This window comes from Scatophagus argus, chromosome 5 (assembly GCF_020382885.2).
Source record: "Scatophagus argus isolate fScaArg1 chromosome 5, fScaArg1.pri, whole genome shotgun sequence".
Classification (NCBI taxonomy): Eukaryota; Metazoa; Chordata; class Actinopteri; family Scatophagidae; genus Scatophagus; species Scatophagus argus.
The window spans coordinates 19,902,940-19,921,690 of NC_058497.1; the positions used below are offsets into that span (position 1 = coordinate 19,902,940).

An 18,751-nucleotide genomic window follows, 5' to 3' on the forward strand; every position below is an offset into this window, starting at 1 on the left:
TAAATCCTCATTGTTTTTACTAGAGCTGAAACATCTGGTCAACGAGGGAATGAATCCGCAACTTTTCTGACTGTAAGTGTACACAAACTGGTTGTGGACTGAGAAATTGAAAATATCAAACAAATAAATTTCCTGTGAGAAAACACAGTGCTTCCAGCTTCTCCAATGTGACAACATGCTGTTTCATTCCTCTGTTTTATATCTTCGTTAACTGAATATCATTGGGCTCGGACTACTGGTCAAACAAAACAAGACCTTTGTGAAGACAATGCTTTGGGCTAAACTGTGGTGGCCATTCATCTAGAATGAAAATCATCATCAGCTGCAGTTTTTGTGCTGTACAAGTGAAAATAGGATTCATTTTCCACCTAAACCAAACCACACAATCTGTTTTCCTCCTGAACATCTTTGAAATCTGACAACACCAGCTCGCACCAGTGCAACCAAAGATCTGCAAGATAAACAACAATTCGTTTATCTTAAAACATCAATGGAAAGACATGTGATTCATGTCCACGTACAGAACCTCCTCAAAGTCTGAATGGAGCTCTTCTGCACACGGAGACACCACACACACACAGAAATAAAGCAGACAGTCTGCTCCATCCAATTCAAGGTTTGCAGTTAAGCTGTTGGTTTTAAAAACTGAGTTTCCTTCAAGTGTGTGACAATTACTGATTGTTTCAGGACATTGAAATCTACCTCCAGACAAAGACTTTCTTTCTACAAGTCTTCACACAGACTTCAATGTTCAGCAGATAAGGAAGAGGAGGAGGAGGAGGAGGAGGAGGAGCAGGGGGAGGCAGACTCTCCCCCACACACATCAACCTCATCATCCTCAACCTGCGACCCCATGCAGTCTGAGCCACCCTGGGGGCAGAAACACAGACAGGATGAGGAGGGCAGGGGCCCTCTGCAGGACACAAACACCACAACATGAAAGGAATTAACGCTAATAATCACGTTACCCTGAGGATTTAATGAGTTAAAAATAAACACAATCTCCAAAAGAGCAAACTGATAATCTACATCACTGCAAATGATGCTGCCACAGCATAAAACCCAATGACAACATCCTCGAAATACCCTAAAAGAAATACGCGACTGCTCAAAAACAAACAAACAAAAAAGCAAAAGCAAAGGGGAAAAAACCCTCAGTCATGTTTTTTCATGTTGTCACAGTGGCACATAAACGCATCACCTAAGTCGCTGCATATGTGGCGGAGAAACAACACCTGCAAACCTGCAACAAGGAGGATTTTCAGTCCAGGTAGTGTTTACCGGACTGGACTGTCACAGTAATTGTGCGGCAGTAGAACAGACTAAAAACGAATATGAATCCGAGCTACGGAAAGGTGAGGAGGACACACCTACACACACACACACAAACATCCTTTATTTACTGTTGCTCGACCGAAACTAGCCAGGCTGCACTCTCCTGTATCGCCTGCAGAGAGGTGGATCACACAAAACACACAAACACACACACACCGTACCTCAGAAATTCTTGCAGACAGGTGTCACAAAACCGATGTCCACAGGTAGACACTTGGACCGGCTCCCGCATCGCCTTGCTGCACAGCGGACACTGGAAGCGTCTCTTCGGCTTTTCCAGAAACTTGTAATCAAACCCGGGCATCGCTGCAAGGTTCCGTCGAAATTTTCTCGGCCTTCAAGCTGCAGGTTAAAGGTGTGAAGATGTCCTCTGTGATCCTCCGTTAACCCCCACACCCCTCCTGAAAACGGGGCTATTTAGCTGCACTGGCGTTTAAGCCGATGAGGGGTTCATATCACGTCTCTTCCGCCACTGACTGTTCGGGCTTTTAAAGGAGGGGAGTCCCTCCCCGGTTTCTCCTCCTGCAGCCCGGAGACCGATGGCAACAAAGGAGCAGCACAGTCCGGGAAAGGCTGCAGAGATGATCGCAGATTAGCCTTCTCTGTGTGTGTGTGTGTGCGTGTGTGTGTGCAGGTTTACAGCTCAGGGTTAACGTGACCGAGCGTGGCCGGCTCCACTCCGTCCTCTGTGGATGCAGCACTGACACACTGAGCACAATGCACAACCCCTCCGTCTGTTTAGGTGCACCGAGTCCCGCCTCCTCCTCCTCCTCCTCCTCCGTGCAGGAGGAGTCAAGAAGCTGAAACGCTCCGTTCACACCATTTTATCTCTCTGATCTCTCTTTACGGGTCTTTAATGGGGCTTTGGTCCGTTTGAGGCGGCCTCTAATGAAAACGTGTTATTTGTTTTCCGTGTGCAGGTTTGATATTTATTATTCCATTTGCGCAGGAAGTGTACACAAGTCGGTCGTGCATTGAGAAATTGAAAATATCAAACAAATATATTTCCTATTAGAAAAGACAGTGCCGAGGAGGGTTTTGTTATGAAGCTTTAAGTCAATTAAATATAAAATTTGAGCTACTACAAAAGCCTACAGGAAAGTCAAAGGTGACAGGCGCCCTCTGCTGACCGAGCAAACGCACATAATGAAGAAATAAAATCTTTTCTTCCTGTGTTTCATGTTAAAATGCTGCCTTTATATCCGATGAAACTGAAGCTGAAGAAATTTAAATTATATGGATACGCTAAAAAAGAAAAAACAGCAAACAAACAGACCAGCTGGACATCGTTTCGTGTCAATATAAATAAAGGGCACATTTTACACCTGCTGTATTGCCACCGGATTACATCATCATTACATCATCATGAAGACAACAAAGGTAAACGATCCGTGTCCTCAGAAAAGGTGTGAGCACATCTCAAATAAGGAGCAGCTACTTCAAAAACTGAATTATATTGTGAAAAAACGGGTGATTACAGGTGTGTCCAGTGCATATTAATCTGCAGAGTATGATATAGGATATGAAACAATAGTTACAATAATCAGATCACCTGATTATTGTAACTGTAACTAACGGTCACAGTTCTGTGAAAATTACACAAATTAATGTGTGACTGCATGATTAATGCGGGGATAATGAGGACTGTGCGAGCAGAACAAAGCACATGTAATCAGACTGTCACTGAGAGAGTCAGCACTGTGCTGTAGGTTAGTTATTAATTTTAACCTGCTGATGTAGAACTTGTTTAATTTTAAAGTCTAACTTCCCAGTCAAGATGCATCAAGATGCTTAATTTTTTGTCTCCAGACATCCGTTAGCAGCCACGAGAAACATCAGGCGGTCTGAAAAATTCAAACAAAACATTCATTTGTGCATCACAAATTCTGTCTGACTTCACAATAAACTGTGAAAACATCTTCTCATATGACACAAGATTTATCACACGGTTGTTCATGTGCTGCAAAGATTTCACTTCTTAGTAACCAGAGGAAGAAAGAATCTGAGTACAAACACTGTGTTCATTTTTTTTTGCATTTTAGTTCTATTCCATCATATTTCAGAGGATATTTTTTTAATATCTGATACCTTTAGTTACCTTTTGGCTACTTTCAGGTTATTAATACAAAATACAGTCAACAAATAAGCTGCAAGATCAGTGATGCTTACACATTAATGCATCAATAGTTATAATGCATTTATATAATTTATATTATTCTGAAATGGGCCCTTCTTCATATTAAGTGCTTTTACTTTTGACACTTTAAGTGTATTTGCTTAAACTTTCATTTCAGTAAAATTCATCCATGACATTTTCACTCCTGTTTTGCAACTTTGTTTTCAGTTTACATACATATACAGTATACCATGTCATTGAAAACATTATATGAATATATATATGTATATGTGTGTGTATATATATATATGTTCACACTGAATTACAATACAGAATCCTGCAAAAATACAAAGCTTCTAACAATCCCACAAGGTAATCTGTCACATGATGTCAGTGATGAAGCTATAAACATATATATAATCTACTGGGTGTGTCTCACATAGGAGCAGTGAATGAATGAACAAGGGAGTGAAATAAACCACAGTCATTAAGTCACTAAGACGATGCTCAGTCGAACCCTCGACAAAACATCGTTGTCTGGTTACAAACGTATTGAGGGACTAATCCAATAAAGCACAATGTGACCACTCACGATGGGATCAAGAATAATGTGTTTGGTTCATTTGACTGATGAGCTACTAAACGCTCAAGAGGCTTTCATTCTTTCCATTTCTGTGCATTGTATCATCATTCACCAGTGGCTTAAGAGAGCTCAGGCCAGTTTGACTTTTACTGGTCTTTATCATGCTAACCCTGCACGTGAGAAAGGACAATAGTTCACCGTGTGAAGGCTCCATAATGACTTCCTGTAATCCAGCCTCAGAAACAGTGTTGCAACATTCCTTTAACAAACCTGTTGTGACATACACCTGCTGCAACACACACAGTTTCTGACCTTTTCCTGAGCTTTGCTGGAAACCACTGAACCCAGCAAACATTCATTCCTGGAGCAGAAAAGGAAATATACACAGTGGAAAACAAAGGAAGAATTAAGGCCACAGCTGCAGTGTGAAAGGGAATCTTTCAGCTGCAGAAGTGATGGGCCTCTGGGGGGGAGTTATTCAAAGGACAGTTTCTCCTTCAGCTCATGCTGCCACCAGGCTTCATGACCGACACTGAACAGGTTCATTTTTAGGACAAAATCATCTCGGGACAGGTTCTTCAAGCAAAGCTGGAACAAGAGGGAGAAAGGGAAAAGGGCAAAACGTCAATAGAGCTGAAAAGAGCAGACAGAAAATTAACTGGGAACTATTTTGATGAGCCTTCACTTGCTCGTTTCTTCACAATTTATGATAGTAAACTGAACATCTTTGGGTTTTGGGCTGACGGTTGCTTAAAATAATGCCTTGCATGCTTTTACTCATTGCCAAGAATGAAAATCTGGACACATACAGTACTTAAAAAATGGCCGGTATCAAGGTAGTCAGATGATTGTAATCATCTGCAGAAAACATGTAGACTTTCAAACAAAAACATCAGTTTCATTTGTACACTAGCACCTGAATTTCACTAGAGACAAAACACCTGACAGTACAGGAGCTTAAATCAGCCTCACCACCTCACTGCCATCTTGTTGATGTGTTAGACAGCTTTAAAATAACTCTGCTACAGAGCGGCACTTTGTAAGTAAAATATTAGAAGCTCCGCTGTGAACTGTTTTTCTGAGTTTCTGTTATTTCTTTCAAAAGACTTGACTTTAACTCCTTGTTCATTCATGGTACAGATACATTTAGCTCTTTAAAAGTATATACACCGCATATGAAAACATAATCCAACAGTAACACAGAACCTGCTAATGACCTCTGTGAGTCTTAGTCTATGTTGGTCTCCATGTCCTTGTCACATGGCGCAGGTCAAAGAAACATTTAAACAGCAGCCCTGTAGCCAGGATTACTAACATTTCTGTTACTTATTAAATTGCAATGCAGTTTAATCTTCTCTAAATCTGCAGCTATTTTCAATTTGCAGCATGGAGGGACGATTTAATCCCACCTTCACCGTTCTTCAGTTTTCATTAGAATCTCTGGCTTTTGCTTCGTCACTGCTGAGACGAAGAGGTACAAATTGCTGACTTTTGTTCCTCCCGGTAAGAGGTCTACATCCCTGTCACACATTTCACTCTAAGATCAATAGCCACACCGCAATACTTGGATTGATTTATTACTTTTGGCATGCAGATCGAAGGTTCTGATCAAGTATGGCTGAAAGGAAGATGTCTGTTGATGAGAACGGTGGGCTCTAACACCGATTATATGAAACAGCGCTGTAGTCATGTCTTTTAGCCTGTGTGCCTTCAAAACTACAAATGAGTCCTTTCACAATTCTGCATGGAAAAACATGCGTTTCTGTAGACGTTATCAAGAGGAGCTTGTCTCATGTTCAGCCTGTCTCTCATCTGGGGATTAATCCTCTTTCAGTTAGATTTCACCACATCCCAACATCTCTCAGTGTTTGTTAACAAAAGGGGTAATAAGTGAAATATTACGTTTCACTGCCAGCAGAGTGTTGCCATGACAACAAGCCACTGATGTCACCACAAATGGGTGACTCTCGTCGAGCTGCACCGCCTTCGGTATCCCAGAATCCTCCTCTCTTCTTCCAAGGCGGCCGCGGGCCCCCTTGCCCCAGGTGTACACCTCCCCTTCTGTAGGAAGCAGGAGAGGAAGGTTTCGGTCAGAGTTTCTCCAAATCCACAGTACAGACCTCAGGATGAATTAATCCACACAAATCTTTATCTGACAGCTCTGTCTCTCCTGCAGTGGAAGCATAATGGCTCTGTCTGTAGGAACTCAAAGCTGAACAAAGACATCCCTCAACAAAGAAAACCTACAGGCACGACTGGCACTGCTGGGTTTCTCCCCAGGGAGCCAATCGCTGGCACAATGTGACGTTTTACCATTTTGCCCTCAGATTTAAGAAGAAAACACACACAGACACACATGTACAAACACATACACACACATTTCCCATCTGTAAACCCACAAGTTTAAAAGAATCAAACCAATGGTTTTGTGTGTTTAGCCCATTAGTCTAAAATCCTGTATAGTTTACGTTACTGCCAAACCACACCATATGTTACCATGTAACAGTAAGTTTTAAACCTTCAACTCACTTCACTTTGACATGAGAACAAACTTGCAGAGGCCTGAAACTTGTTTGTGCAACAAAATCCATCACAGTGATCGTCTAATCATCTTTGTTCCTGAGCTAAAGTTACACTACTATTGTGGGGTCACATAACCGCTCATACTGTTTGACCCATTCTTGGTATCCCACAAGTCCTCCTCTTTTCTTCCAAAGCAGCTAAAGCCACAGAAATCTGAGAAATGTTGTCTGAACTCAGAGCTGAGATGAACCCTGTTGTGTTTACTTGTGCAACTCCTACTCAAACGAGGATTTAACAATGAGGGAAAATAAAGTGTTTGTCCTGTTTGAAAAATGCTGCCTTTGTGCACAAGCGCTTTTTGAAACTGCTATCTCGAGTCAGCAGCAGAACAGCAACCATTTTATGCAAAACCATAAAGTTCACATCATCCTTTTGAGAATATAATGTGTGTTTATTATTTCAACGGCTGAGTTTTTTTGAATGCACCAGCAAAAAGAGTTTCAAATTAGCCTCCGCATGCAATAGTAAAAGCATGCAATGGCAAGAAAACTCCTTTAAAAGGCCCTGGACACTCATTTTACAGCCACACAGGTGATTTCATCTAATGTCGCTGAACAGAGCTCTTCTAAGGAGTTTGGCTGAATTTCACTTTATATTTGCTTCTATGTGGAATGGACCAGACACGTTTGATTCTGGTCATGTAATCCTTAGCTTCACGCAAAATTTATCTTGACTAAACTGTGACAGGCACAATGTTGGAGAGATGCTGTTTGGACGCAGTGAGTGTAAGGACATTGAGAGAGGCTAATGACAGTGAAATGGCTGATAAAACACTGTTTTGAGAGTGCAGACTATGCTCGACAGACTGTGCTTGACTGACATATTTCTGACTCTCCTGTTAGCTTTGTTGTATCTATTATATCATTCTTATTAGCTCAAGACCTCACATCTGCCCATCTTCAACCTGGGCCAAAATGACTGAAAACACCTGCGGAGGTGCGCAGGGCCTTTAAAAACAGCGAATGTTACAAATATCCTGTTGTACTTTGCACTCACCAGATCCGATAGCTAAGGTGAAAGCATCTCCACAGGCTGCCATGGTGATGCCCTGCAGCCCAGGCACCAGGCAGGGCACACGACTGCTATGACGAGAACTGCAGCCCATCTGGCCATGCTGGTTGCTGCCAAAGGTAAAGCACTGACCTTTTTCTGGGCAAGAAGAATTGTTGGTAAATGAGACAATAGCTTAGCTTTAGCACTTTAGTTTTACTGAAGACATTTATTGAGCAATTTACCCAGGCCGACTCTCACCTTATCTGACGCTGCAAAAACCTAGAAAACTAGTTTGGCAAGTAAATGAAACAGTAACCTTCTTTTATGTCATACCATTATGGAGGGAATCACACAGAAATGCATACAAGTCTGTTACAAAAATGTGATGTGATAGCTTCATAATGGGAATATTTTACCTGTAACAGCAACAGAATGGGCTGTCCCAATATCAATGTAAACTATCCTCTCGCTGTTGAGTGGGGCTGATTGGACAGGGGTGTAGGAATGAACTTCTTCCACCTGATTTGAGGGATTTGGTTCCTCTCCAATAATTATTTTATCCAGCCCGAGCTTGTTGAACCTGACCACAACAAAATGACAAACTTATGATATTTATAACAGGAGAAATAAAGTAAAACTGTGCATTCAGCTCAGGAATATTTTCTACTTCTGTTTCCCTGTCAGCTGCAGGTGGCAGCTGAGCCACAGGTATCTGAACAATGCTGCTCCGAAATAACTACTGTTGTGTTGAATGTTTCTTCGACGACTCATACGCAGCTCTACATCCTGTCCAAGCCTTATCTGAGACAGAGGGATTAACAATGAGAATGTTTTTCATTTTCAGAGAATGCTGCCTCACAGGTTGTGCACTATGAAAGTAGCTCTACGGACCACAGTGTCTCCTCGAATCTTACACCACCCCATGCACAAGTGAGAGGTGAAACAGGAGGCCACTTTCACAAAATGCATCAGAACGTATCCTCCATGGAAAACAGCGGTTGCGTCTTCCCATCAAATGTGAAATAAAGTTTCACTGCCGATAATTAGTCAGTGACATGTTTACTGAATAGCCACAGATTTAGATTAGATTATAGAACAACATAGCAACATAGAAAATAAAAATGTAGAACCTGTTGCTTCCACATGCCACGATGTTGTGCTTGGTGCTGATAATCATGGAGCAGTCGACTCCACACACCACCCTCTGGGCCTCGAATTCCACAGGTAAGCACACCTGCTGTGGAGAGTTGTGGGTGTCTTGGGTGCCGAGCCCGAGGCGACCTTCCAGACAGATGAAGACGCCCAACAGTCAAGCTGTGCACTAAAATACTGCTGTCACAAATCAGCCACATACAAAAAAACACCAGAAGATGGATACTAATATAGATGCAGGGAGTTTGAAAACAACCGGTTCATTTACTGTACCATTGTCTCCTCTTCCCCAGGCAAATACTTCTCTTTCATTGGTCACAGCGAGTACGTGGGAAGCGCCACAAGACACCTGAACCAGCTCATAGCCAAGGAGCGCCTCAACTATCTTGGGCTGGGTACAAAAACAGACAGAGGGAAGAAATGCCACCTTTAGAATTTTTATATTCTAGATTTTTATTAAAACTCTGTAGGGACACAGTGACCTGATTGCATGTCATACCACTTCCTCATGTTGGCATCAACTAGTGGTACTGCATTACACTGAAAGTTGTTTTAAATGTTTGACCTAATTTTTAAAAAATAGCTGAGCAAAATTCTAGAAACAAGAGTAAAACTTATAGTAGGATTTTTGCATTAGACACCATCAATTTAAGTTTGGAGTTTCTAATATGAGTGTGCCATTCAAATATTTCCCTTCGGACATGTACCTGTGTTACATCATTGAAGTTACCGTGGCCTAGACAGCCGTTGCTTCCACTTCCAAACGTCATGATAATGCCCCTGTCTGCAAATTGAAAATAAAAAGAAGGGATTAAAGACACCATTAGTTGATGAGAGTAGGTGTATTCTTACGTGGACCGACAGAGTGCATCTAATCCCTATCTGGGAAAGGCTAATCTGCATCACTACAGTGAAAAGTGATGAAAGAGAAGCAACTGAGTTCAGAGGAAGGGTCTTTAATCCTGTGTTATCTTCTTTGCAGTGCTGCATGGACTCACAGCAGCCGCCTAAAGCACACTGACTAACAGAGCTCCACAGTTTATTTTCCAAGTAGATCTGATCAAGTCTAGAGAAAGAGCTGACTGTATCCTAACTTGCATACGTAGATTCAGCTGATGTCTCAGTGTTTTAGGGCCTTGTGGTGCAGTGTGTGGGGTCAGAAAACAGAGAATAAACATTGATTTCTTTTAACAGAGCTCTCCGCTAGGCTGACTAGACATAGATGCGATGTTTGCTTGGTTATACAATGCGAAAGGCCCACCAACCTGTCATGCAGGTGGTAAAAAGATCGCCACAGGACACAGACTTGATGGTGACTCCAGACTGACCCTCGAGGAAACGTGAAATGAACTGAGGCTGCATCGGCTCCACAACACCGGGCAGACTGGCCTCGCCAGACCCCACTGATGGAGCCTGTGGTAATAAATGATTATTAGAGGTTAATGGGGAGAGAGTGAGAATGTAAAACGTGTGGTAAGTAACTAAAAATGTTTAAAGAGAAATCCACTCTCTGATGCACCATTACTGAGCTGATCAATAAGCTGTGAAGTACAAGGCCCAGCAGCAGTTATTATTAAGATCCCATATTCCATACATTCCCCAGCCAGCTTCATTACCCAGAGATCCCCAGAGCAAAAACAATCCAATACAAAAAGTACAAATCGAAGGTGGCTGTTTTCACAAAAGGAACTACTGGAGTGTGCAACCCCTGCCTCTTCAATACTTTGCCCTTTTTAGGCGTTTTTTTATCTTTTATATTTTTGATAGCAGAAAAAATCTACAGCTGTTGTAAAAATATGTTGAAAGGCTAAAACAATCGCTAAACTGCATTTGCCTAGAAAATAATACAAATTAAATCCTCATTTATCAACAAGTTGGCCCAGAACAGCTGTGTAGATCACAGCTGTCAAGTGTTATAGGGAGAATATTTCCTTTCTAATGCTTTAAGTAGTAAAACATAAGTTAGAAATATTTAAAAAAGAAAAAAAGAAAAGGTTTACACAGACCTCCCATGTAATCAGGCGGCCTGATTTGGTCACCCCCATCTTCTGAGTGCGGCCCAGAGACACTTGCAGCACTTCGGTGTTGAGCATCGGCAGGCGGAGAGGCGCTGAGATTCCACTTCCCCAGGTATACACCGAGGACAGTGGGAGCGAATGCACCTTCCCTGATCCTAAACCAACTGATCCGTCTGTTTACACCCAAGAAATAACAACCACATTTGTAATCAAAGTGCTGTGATCAACCTGATACAGCTCGTTCCGTTGCCAGATAACAATGCAATGTGTCTGACCTCTGGACCTGTTGGTAGGAACTCTTCCTCCTGGTCTACCTTGAGGACCAGTTTGCACAGCAGATAGTGGTTTCTCAATCCTTTCATAGAATGTAAAGAAAGAAAGATGTCATTATACAAAATATAAAAATCTTAATCTGTATCCGTATAGTAATGCATTAAAGCGTTACCTGCGCATTTTGACGTTGCCTATATCTGTGTAGAGGTTAAGCAGGGGTCTGATGCATATGGGAAGAGCCATTATTTCATTGAGTTGAGGCCGTTTGGATGGATCCAGATTGAGCATGTTGAGGATGAGCTGTCGAAGTTCGGGGCTGTACCGGTCTGAAATTGGAGCAAATGTTCCGCTCATGATCTTCAGAACAAGGGCAGGTAGATTCTGAAAGCAAAATTTAAGAGTGTTATAGAGTAAAATTGCACAATGCATTATAAATATGTGAAAAATCACCAATCTACTACCCAAAATCCCCTTCAAAGGAATAATATTTTCACATTTATATGCCACTGTAGGAACTGGTAGTGAAAACAGATTGAGTGCAAGCAAAATTCATGTGAAATTTTGTGAATTATTGATCTGTGTTGAAATCAAAAGCCCCAACAGTCTGCTTGAGAGTTAAACATGAGATATATCAAATATTCTAAGAAATTGTAAGAATCCATCTCCCATTTATGCATTACACACTGAATAAGAGTAATACATCTTCAAAATTATACCACAAAAACATATTATATGAATCACTACATCCGTGTAAGTGAAGGATAATAAAATGCTTTATGTACAGCAGCCTCAAAGGCTCTCTTAAGGCTCGCCAGCTCATACAGCACACAGCCCAAAGCCCAGATGTCACTCTTCTGGTTATATGGCTTTCCTTCACAAAGCTCAGGGGAGATGTAGCATGGGGTCCCAACCACCTGAAGTGTGAAAAAATGAGGCATTGATTGTGATAGCTCATTTTAGGATTCAACATTGCAGGAAATGTATGTGGTTGATGTGATCACATTTTCAAACCAAAAGCAAATCAACTCACCGTGTAAGCTTTGCTCTTGCTGACAAGTATTTTGGAGATGCCAAAATCTCCAATTTTGACAATCATCTGGTGCTTGTCAAGGAGAATATTCTGTGTCTTAAGGTCTCTGTGCAAGATGAGTTTGTTGTGGACGTGGTACAGTGCGAGTAAGATCTGCACAAAGAAGTGAAGGATGGTGTCCTCATCCAGAAGAGAGTTGCAGCGCTTCTGTATGTATTCAGCCAGGGTTCCTCCTGCATGAGGAAAACATTGAGAAGAGAATAAACAAAAAAAGGAATATTTGGTCCATTAAAAACATAATAAGTAAGAAAATGATCAAACTGGTGAGTTGAATGAACATGAGATGAATATCATCGCCTGGATTTAAGAGGCTTTAACAAAACATGAAACAAGAGCGAAATGTTAATGTCAATAAAAAAGATTCCCCAAAGCAATCAAGTGTAATATTATTAAATATTACATTTATCTTTTTTAGCTGCTGTGGTAAAGCAGTGTGCCTTTTTGGATCCTGAGTCATTCCTGCTTCAAATTCAGAAGCAGGAATTCATACATGCTATCAGTGATTTGCTTTGATGTCAGGAAAAAATACCTGTTGGACTATTTTGAGCAAAGCCAGGCAGGTAACACTACAAGTTATTATGTAACATTTTTGTCCTTTTACTACTAAACTTTAATTTAGTTTAGTGTAGTTTAATATGGTTTAGTTTTGTTGAGATTTTGAGGTAATAAAGTAAAAGCAATTAAATGACAATTGGCTCCAAAAAGGATAACAACTCCAAGACTTACCTAAACCAAACTTAACTACTATAACAGTAGTAGGATGATGATAACAACATGGCATAATGTTATGAGATCCCTTTGTATTGCACTTTCACATAGCAAACAAATATGGACATAGTCTCAGTATAATACATATTGTATTCGTTTCAAGTGCAAATGAGGCAAACCAACAGACCACAAGGATGAGACAGTGCAATTTAGAACAAATGAGTAAAGACCTTTCAGAGTATTGACAACAACATTTTGGTCTTTAACTTGTACAGAGGAAGAGTTAAAAGGAGCTTCATCTGAGAATGTCAGGCAGAATACTGGCTCTGGGCCTTTGGACTAATTGATAGTGATTTACCTTTTTTATATATTGTATCTTGTAATATATCAGAAATGTTATCTGATCACATTGTCCCTCAAAACACCACCACACAGACTGATATTACATGTTTTCATTTGACTTGACATGGGAATCAAAAAGGTTTGAAGCCTTACAGCACTAGACAATGAACAAAAGGGGTATCACGTAATGAGATATTACAGCAGACTTACCTGGTGCATACTCCATAGCTATCATGAGTGCCTTGTCCTCCAGGAAGTTCTCATAGTACTCTATGATGTTTGGATGGTTGAGCAGTTTCAGGACCTGACACTCGTTCTGAGCTGCCAGACGCTCGTCCCGTGACATCTGCTCTACTGGGATCTCCTTCAGGATGACAAAGGCCCCATCGCTGCGCCTACGGCACAGGTGAACAATCCTGACAGGCAGGGAGAAGGAAGAAAAACGATGTGCAGATTTTATTTCAGAAACAATATGATCAGGTGGTAGTTTAGATCTGCTGTTACTACAGGGATTTAGTACTAGTTTTGTTTTACACAAACAAGCAATTTATGTGGCTTGAAAAATAAAATATGTGAAAAAAAAAACCCCAGTGGTGTCTTGTGTTCTTTGCTTAGTGTACACATTTACACTTTAATGTAGCATATCATCAAAAGAAAAAAAGTACTCCTGAATTTCGTTGTATACACTTTTCAAAGGGCAAGTAATGAAAAAGAATCCACAAACATGTTGCGTTCATGTGCCTATTGTGTGTGAACAATCACTAAACATTTTGCACAGATCAAGATTTAATGTACAAAAATAAAGATGTACATTACTTTCTGCATGTTTCAGTAAGTTAATTTTGCTGATACGCGAAGTATATAAAACTAAATTTCGTCACATAGGCTCATTAAAACTTAAAAGCTACGAGTGTAGCTACTTCACAGTGTTTAAAGTTTTAATCTACAAAGTAGCTGGTATAGTAGCTGGTATAATTTGAAATAAATTTAGCTGTGTAGAAAGTACAAAATTACCTCCTGAAATGTTGAAATTTATATGTACATGGCACTTTACTCAAGTTATGAACTGTTCTTTTGTACAGTAGTTTTAAAAAGATCTCTTTGTTTCTCTCATTTCTTGTAAATGTGAAGAATATGCTTTAGTAAGCGTTAACCTTGCCTTACCTTACTCAAAGATACTTTATAACCTGCCTGTCTAAAATATCGGAAAAAACTTTCGAAAAAAACAACAACGACGACAAAGCCAACACAAAGTGTAGCCGAAAAAACTTGCACTATATGCTTTTAAAACGTTACTGCATCTTCATAAACTTTGTTTAATACTTTTTTCGACATGTCTTCGTTTGAGGGCGGTGCACGTCTGACGGATCCCGTTACATTTTGGGGGAAAAACTGAGGCTTTACGGACTTCTGGCCGTCCAGGTTCATGTCTTGATACCGCATTTTCAAACACGCAACAGGAATGGCAAATATGTGTAACGAAGTGCAAAGAAAAACCTTAAAAATTACCCGAAAGCCCCTCTTCCGACAACTTTGATTTTCTCATACTTCTCCATCGCTGCCTCCAAACGTTTCCGCCGTCTCCAGGCAACCCGTCACCAGCACTATAAGAAGCAACGAGGGACAAAAAAGGCGAAAGGAAAACTCTCATGCCAAATTGAAAAGGAGGCTCAGAGACGTTACAGTAATGACTACTGTCGGTACCGCATATCTTAATAAATGTTTTCAGTCACAGAGGAAGAGATTTAGAGACAGAAAAGGAGAGAAAGCCAGCCATACTTTATTTTCAGCCTGGAAGGAAGAATAGATTATAAAAGTAAGTCACAATACCAGGACCCTGAAACTGATGCAGCTAAATGGAATTCGGTCACTATTAATAAAATTAACTCCTGTGCTATTACATTGACAAGTCAAAATGTCTCTGTTTTTATCACCTGACCTGTTGCAGTTCTGTTGCTGATTTAAGTGGTAATATATTTACTCCTATACTAGTTTCTTTAGCCTTAGCCTACTTGATTATTTCTTAAGTCAGGACCTTTGAGTGGAACCTTCTTTAACCATCAGAAAATATATAGTTGTGCAGCCCGAGGATAGACATAGATAGGATAGGCATAGAAATCAGCAAAATATAATAGTAATCTGGTTTTATTTTGTAATTTCCACTTTTTTTCTACCAACAGTATTTGAGTTTGAAGTCTGTCATCTTAGATTTTATAGCCATAATGAAGGAAAGATCGCCATCCAACCGACATTGCCTCCTTTCTGAAAACCAACACAGTGTTTTAGATCACAAACTAAATTACTGCTTTCGTTGAAGTACATTTTATCTGATTTTATTTGTAATGACATGTTTAAAATGTCTTGTGAAAATCTGGATACAGTGTTTTCTAAAAACTGTGCCAGGAAACAAATTAAGTCAAGTGACAACTGAAATGGAGACAGTGAGGCAGCGAGACAAACAGTGAGACAGACGTGATTAGTTTTGAGCGTGGACTTCAGATAGTGTAGTCTTACATTCAGACGCCTGGTGATTATAAAGCTCCTTCCCCTTGTCTGAGATAAGCAGGAAGGAGGCTGCATGAGCACTGTTTCCCCTCTCTGTCATGATGGGGATAATAAATGCTTTGTGCTGTGACAAAGCCTGCTCTGTGTTGTGCCGAAGTACGTATCTCCACTATTATCATCAATCGAAATAATGATATTTCACCACAAACAGTGATCTTCATGTAATTGAACCCTTTTAGTTTTTAAAATGATTTTAGGTGGAGAGAAGAGAGGTGAGTAGGTGGTTTTACAAACAATAGTTTACTCTTTCTTGTGGGTATAATAACTCAACAAAGGGAGCAGTACGCTACTCCTCAGACCAGCTTAGTGACATATTTGGCATGTCATCTGTCAGCAGGAGATCTGTCTGAAGACGAGACAGTCAGTGACCAGGAATGTACTGTGTGGGATAGTGAAACTGATGCTAAACACACGGTATGACCCAGAGGCAGTATTCGCTGGAGATTTCTCAGGGTAAAAGGCTAACAGGAAGTTGTGGGTGATGGTGGTACGTCACAGAAATGCTTTCACCTCTTTTTCACACTTTTAACAGATAGACATTATGACATGGAGTTTGCATGTTCTCCCTGTGCCTGCGTGGGTTTTCTCCGGGCACTCCGGCTTCCTCCCACAATACCAAAAACATGCACATTAGGTTAATTGGCTACTCTAAATTGTCCCTAGGTGTGAGTGTGAGAGTGTGTGGTTGTTTGTCTTTGTGTGTTGGCCCTGCGATTGACTGGCGACCAGTCCAGGGTGAACCCCGCCTCTCACCCGTAATCAGCTGGGATAGGCTCCAGCTCCCCCGCGACCCTGACGGATAAGCGGTATAGAAAATGGATGGATGGATTATTACAGTTTTCAGTGTAGCCCCTATAACAGTTCAAACATGACAGCTTGGGGGTTATAAACACATCCTTAGTAAATGATTCTAATCAATGTTGAGAAAACATCTTAAAAATAGAAAATGTATTAATTACCATTAACTCACACTTTTCTGGAAACAGCTGCTCTGAAAAAGAGCCACTTTACTGCCTGAGAATGAAACTAAATCTTCCTCTGGCCGAGACAGAGCTATTTTTGTTTGGCTATTTATGATGCACTCCCTGGAAATCAATTAACCCTTGGATTTTCTTTCTACTGGCTTTACTGGACTGGAGTCTCCACGGTAGCCATTTCTCAACAGCCCCTCGAGGGGAAAGAAAAATCACCCAACGATCAATATGGTTCAGTGCTGAGCCAGGCACAAAGATTCCCACCTCAAAGACAAACACATGATACTGGGAGACCTTTAGGCCTGGATGCAACAACACCAGCAACAGCAGCAGGAGCTTCTGCAGAATGAAAGCTTTTGTGTTTTCTGTCAGAAATCCTGAGCTCTGTCTTTGGAAACCCGACGCGATGAGGAACTGTAGGTCTCTGTGATGGCGCAAAAGCTTATCTGTCTCTCACAATACAACAAAATGAACCGTAAAGAAACCAGGAAACACAAGAAATCATATTAAGTTACATTTTCCTCTCTAACTGCAGGGTGTTTTTTTGTCACAGGGAGTCTTGTCCTCAATGGATAGATTAATTATACAGTTCGTGTTTCATGCTTGAAGCTTCATACTTTAGCAAATGAAAAAGGTGCATATAAACCAATTGACACTGATAGCACATTTTCTTTCACTCTCTCAAACCTGTATTCAACAATTACACGTGTATTTATTTACAGTTATTCCTGGGGTGCTACATAATTTGACATGAAAGATATTCCAGCCTTAATTAATCACAGGGAATTTTCCAGCACATCTAATTGTTGGGTTTCCTGGAGTTTTATTTATTTATTTTGATGAAGGACCAGGAGCCACTGTGCTGAAAAACAGACAAATCTGTCTGCATGAGGCGCTTGTTTTTCCACGTGAGGTTTTGCTGCCATCTGGTTGCGTCTTTTTACACTGAGGCCTCGGACCTGTGGGACATTGTATTTTTCTTTGGGTATGTTTGCTTTTATTTAATAGTCAAGGTAGAGGAGAGAGTAGAGAGATAACAGCAATCAGCAGGAATTGCAGTCATCATGAAATGACGTATTTGAGACACAGTGTAAATGCAGTGCCTATAATGCAACACAGACGTTTTCAACATAACTGAAATTTGACACGAAGTTGTATAACTCGATAACAGACACTGTGATTTTTGATTCAGGGACAGTATCTGTCTTATAGAACATAAAACCAGTTTGTAAATGTGGAACAGATGTTACAGCACAACATACGAGCAAAAGACATCTAATTTCAAAGGAAAGCAGACAAACAAGAGAAAATTATGAATAAGAAGACATAACAAACAAGGAAGACAGAAGTAAAGACAAACATCAGCTGCGAATTAACTACAGCAATTTTTAGCTGCTAGAAAAAACCAAACTCATCGTGTGTGGGTTTATGGTTCACACAGTGGTGCAGGTGGTAATGAAGGGTCTTAGCTGCTCACTTCCTTTTTCCCCTCGGGAAAGCAGAGAGGCCAACTGCAGGGAATGAGAGCCATGCCGTGTTTATGGAAAGAATTATGGCCTACGAGGGACGACATTACTGTTACTCAGCCTGTTTAACATACCAGGTTTATATTGTTATGCTGCAAACATAACAAGGATGTGTATAGTTATATTATCAATCACAAACATTGCCACCCATTTACCTAAATAAAAGCCTAATTCTGTAATAAATCATCTAAAGTATGTTAAGTACTGAATGCAGTATCCTTATGCTCACTATGACCTGACCCAATAATTGAATGTTTTGGAAATTACTGTAAAACATGTAAAATGAACCTGACACAATTTTTTAGCGTATTTAGCTAACCTAAACTCTAGCAACAGTAATTCTGGATGTGCTGAGGGCAAACAACTGACTTAAGGCCTCGGTCAGAATGAACAGACTTGCAGTTTGCATGAGATAAAAGCATCAGCTACTTTCTCAAGATCTTAAATTGTTAAATATTCATTTAGCTGTTGTGCTCAGCTAATGGAGGCACCC

The 18,751-nt window shown here is 40.6% G+C and overlaps 2 protein-coding genes across 3 annotated transcripts in view; both read right to left on the bottom strand.

The window, feature by feature from the left end:
* traf4a (tnf receptor-associated factor 4a) overlaps positions 1-2,095 on the bottom strand; it is a 34,275-nt gene extending 32,180 nt beyond the window's left edge. The window contains exon 1 of the mRNA XM_046389517.1: positions 1,497-2,095. Within this exon, the coding sequence (XP_046245473.1) occupies positions 1,497-1,639 (143 nt within the window). The 5' untranslated portion in view covers positions 1,640-2,095. The remainder of the gene's footprint in view (positions 1-1,496) is intronic.
* Positions 2,096-2,920: 825 nt separating this feature from the next.
* Positions 2,921-14,788, bottom strand: nek8 (NIMA-related kinase 8). Of its 2 annotated transcripts, none has more exons than XM_046389516.1 (15): positions 14,358-14,696; positions 13,404-13,609; positions 12,084-12,316; positions 11,836-11,967; positions 11,226-11,434; positions 11,056-11,135; positions 10,769-10,953; positions 10,028-10,175; positions 9,470-9,546; positions 9,036-9,153; positions 8,741-8,891; positions 8,027-8,190; positions 7,614-7,766; positions 5,937-6,095; positions 2,921-4,622 (listed from the first exon to the last, which is right to left on the bottom strand). In XM_046389516.1, the coding sequence occupies exons 2-15, from the start codon at positions 13,537-13,539 to the stop codon at positions 4,594-4,596; spliced, it is 1,974 nt and encodes a 657-aa protein (XP_046245472.1). In that variant the 5' UTR covers positions 13,540-13,609; positions 14,358-14,696; the 3' UTR covers positions 2,921-4,593. The 2 variants fall into 2 exon arrangements, with proteins under 2 accessions (XP_046245472.1, XP_046245471.1); XM_046389515.1 differs by lacking the exon at positions 14,358-14,696 and adding an exon at positions 14,703-14,788 and having other exon boundaries at positions 2,922-4,622.
* Positions 14,789-18,751: the final 3,963 nt, after the last annotated feature.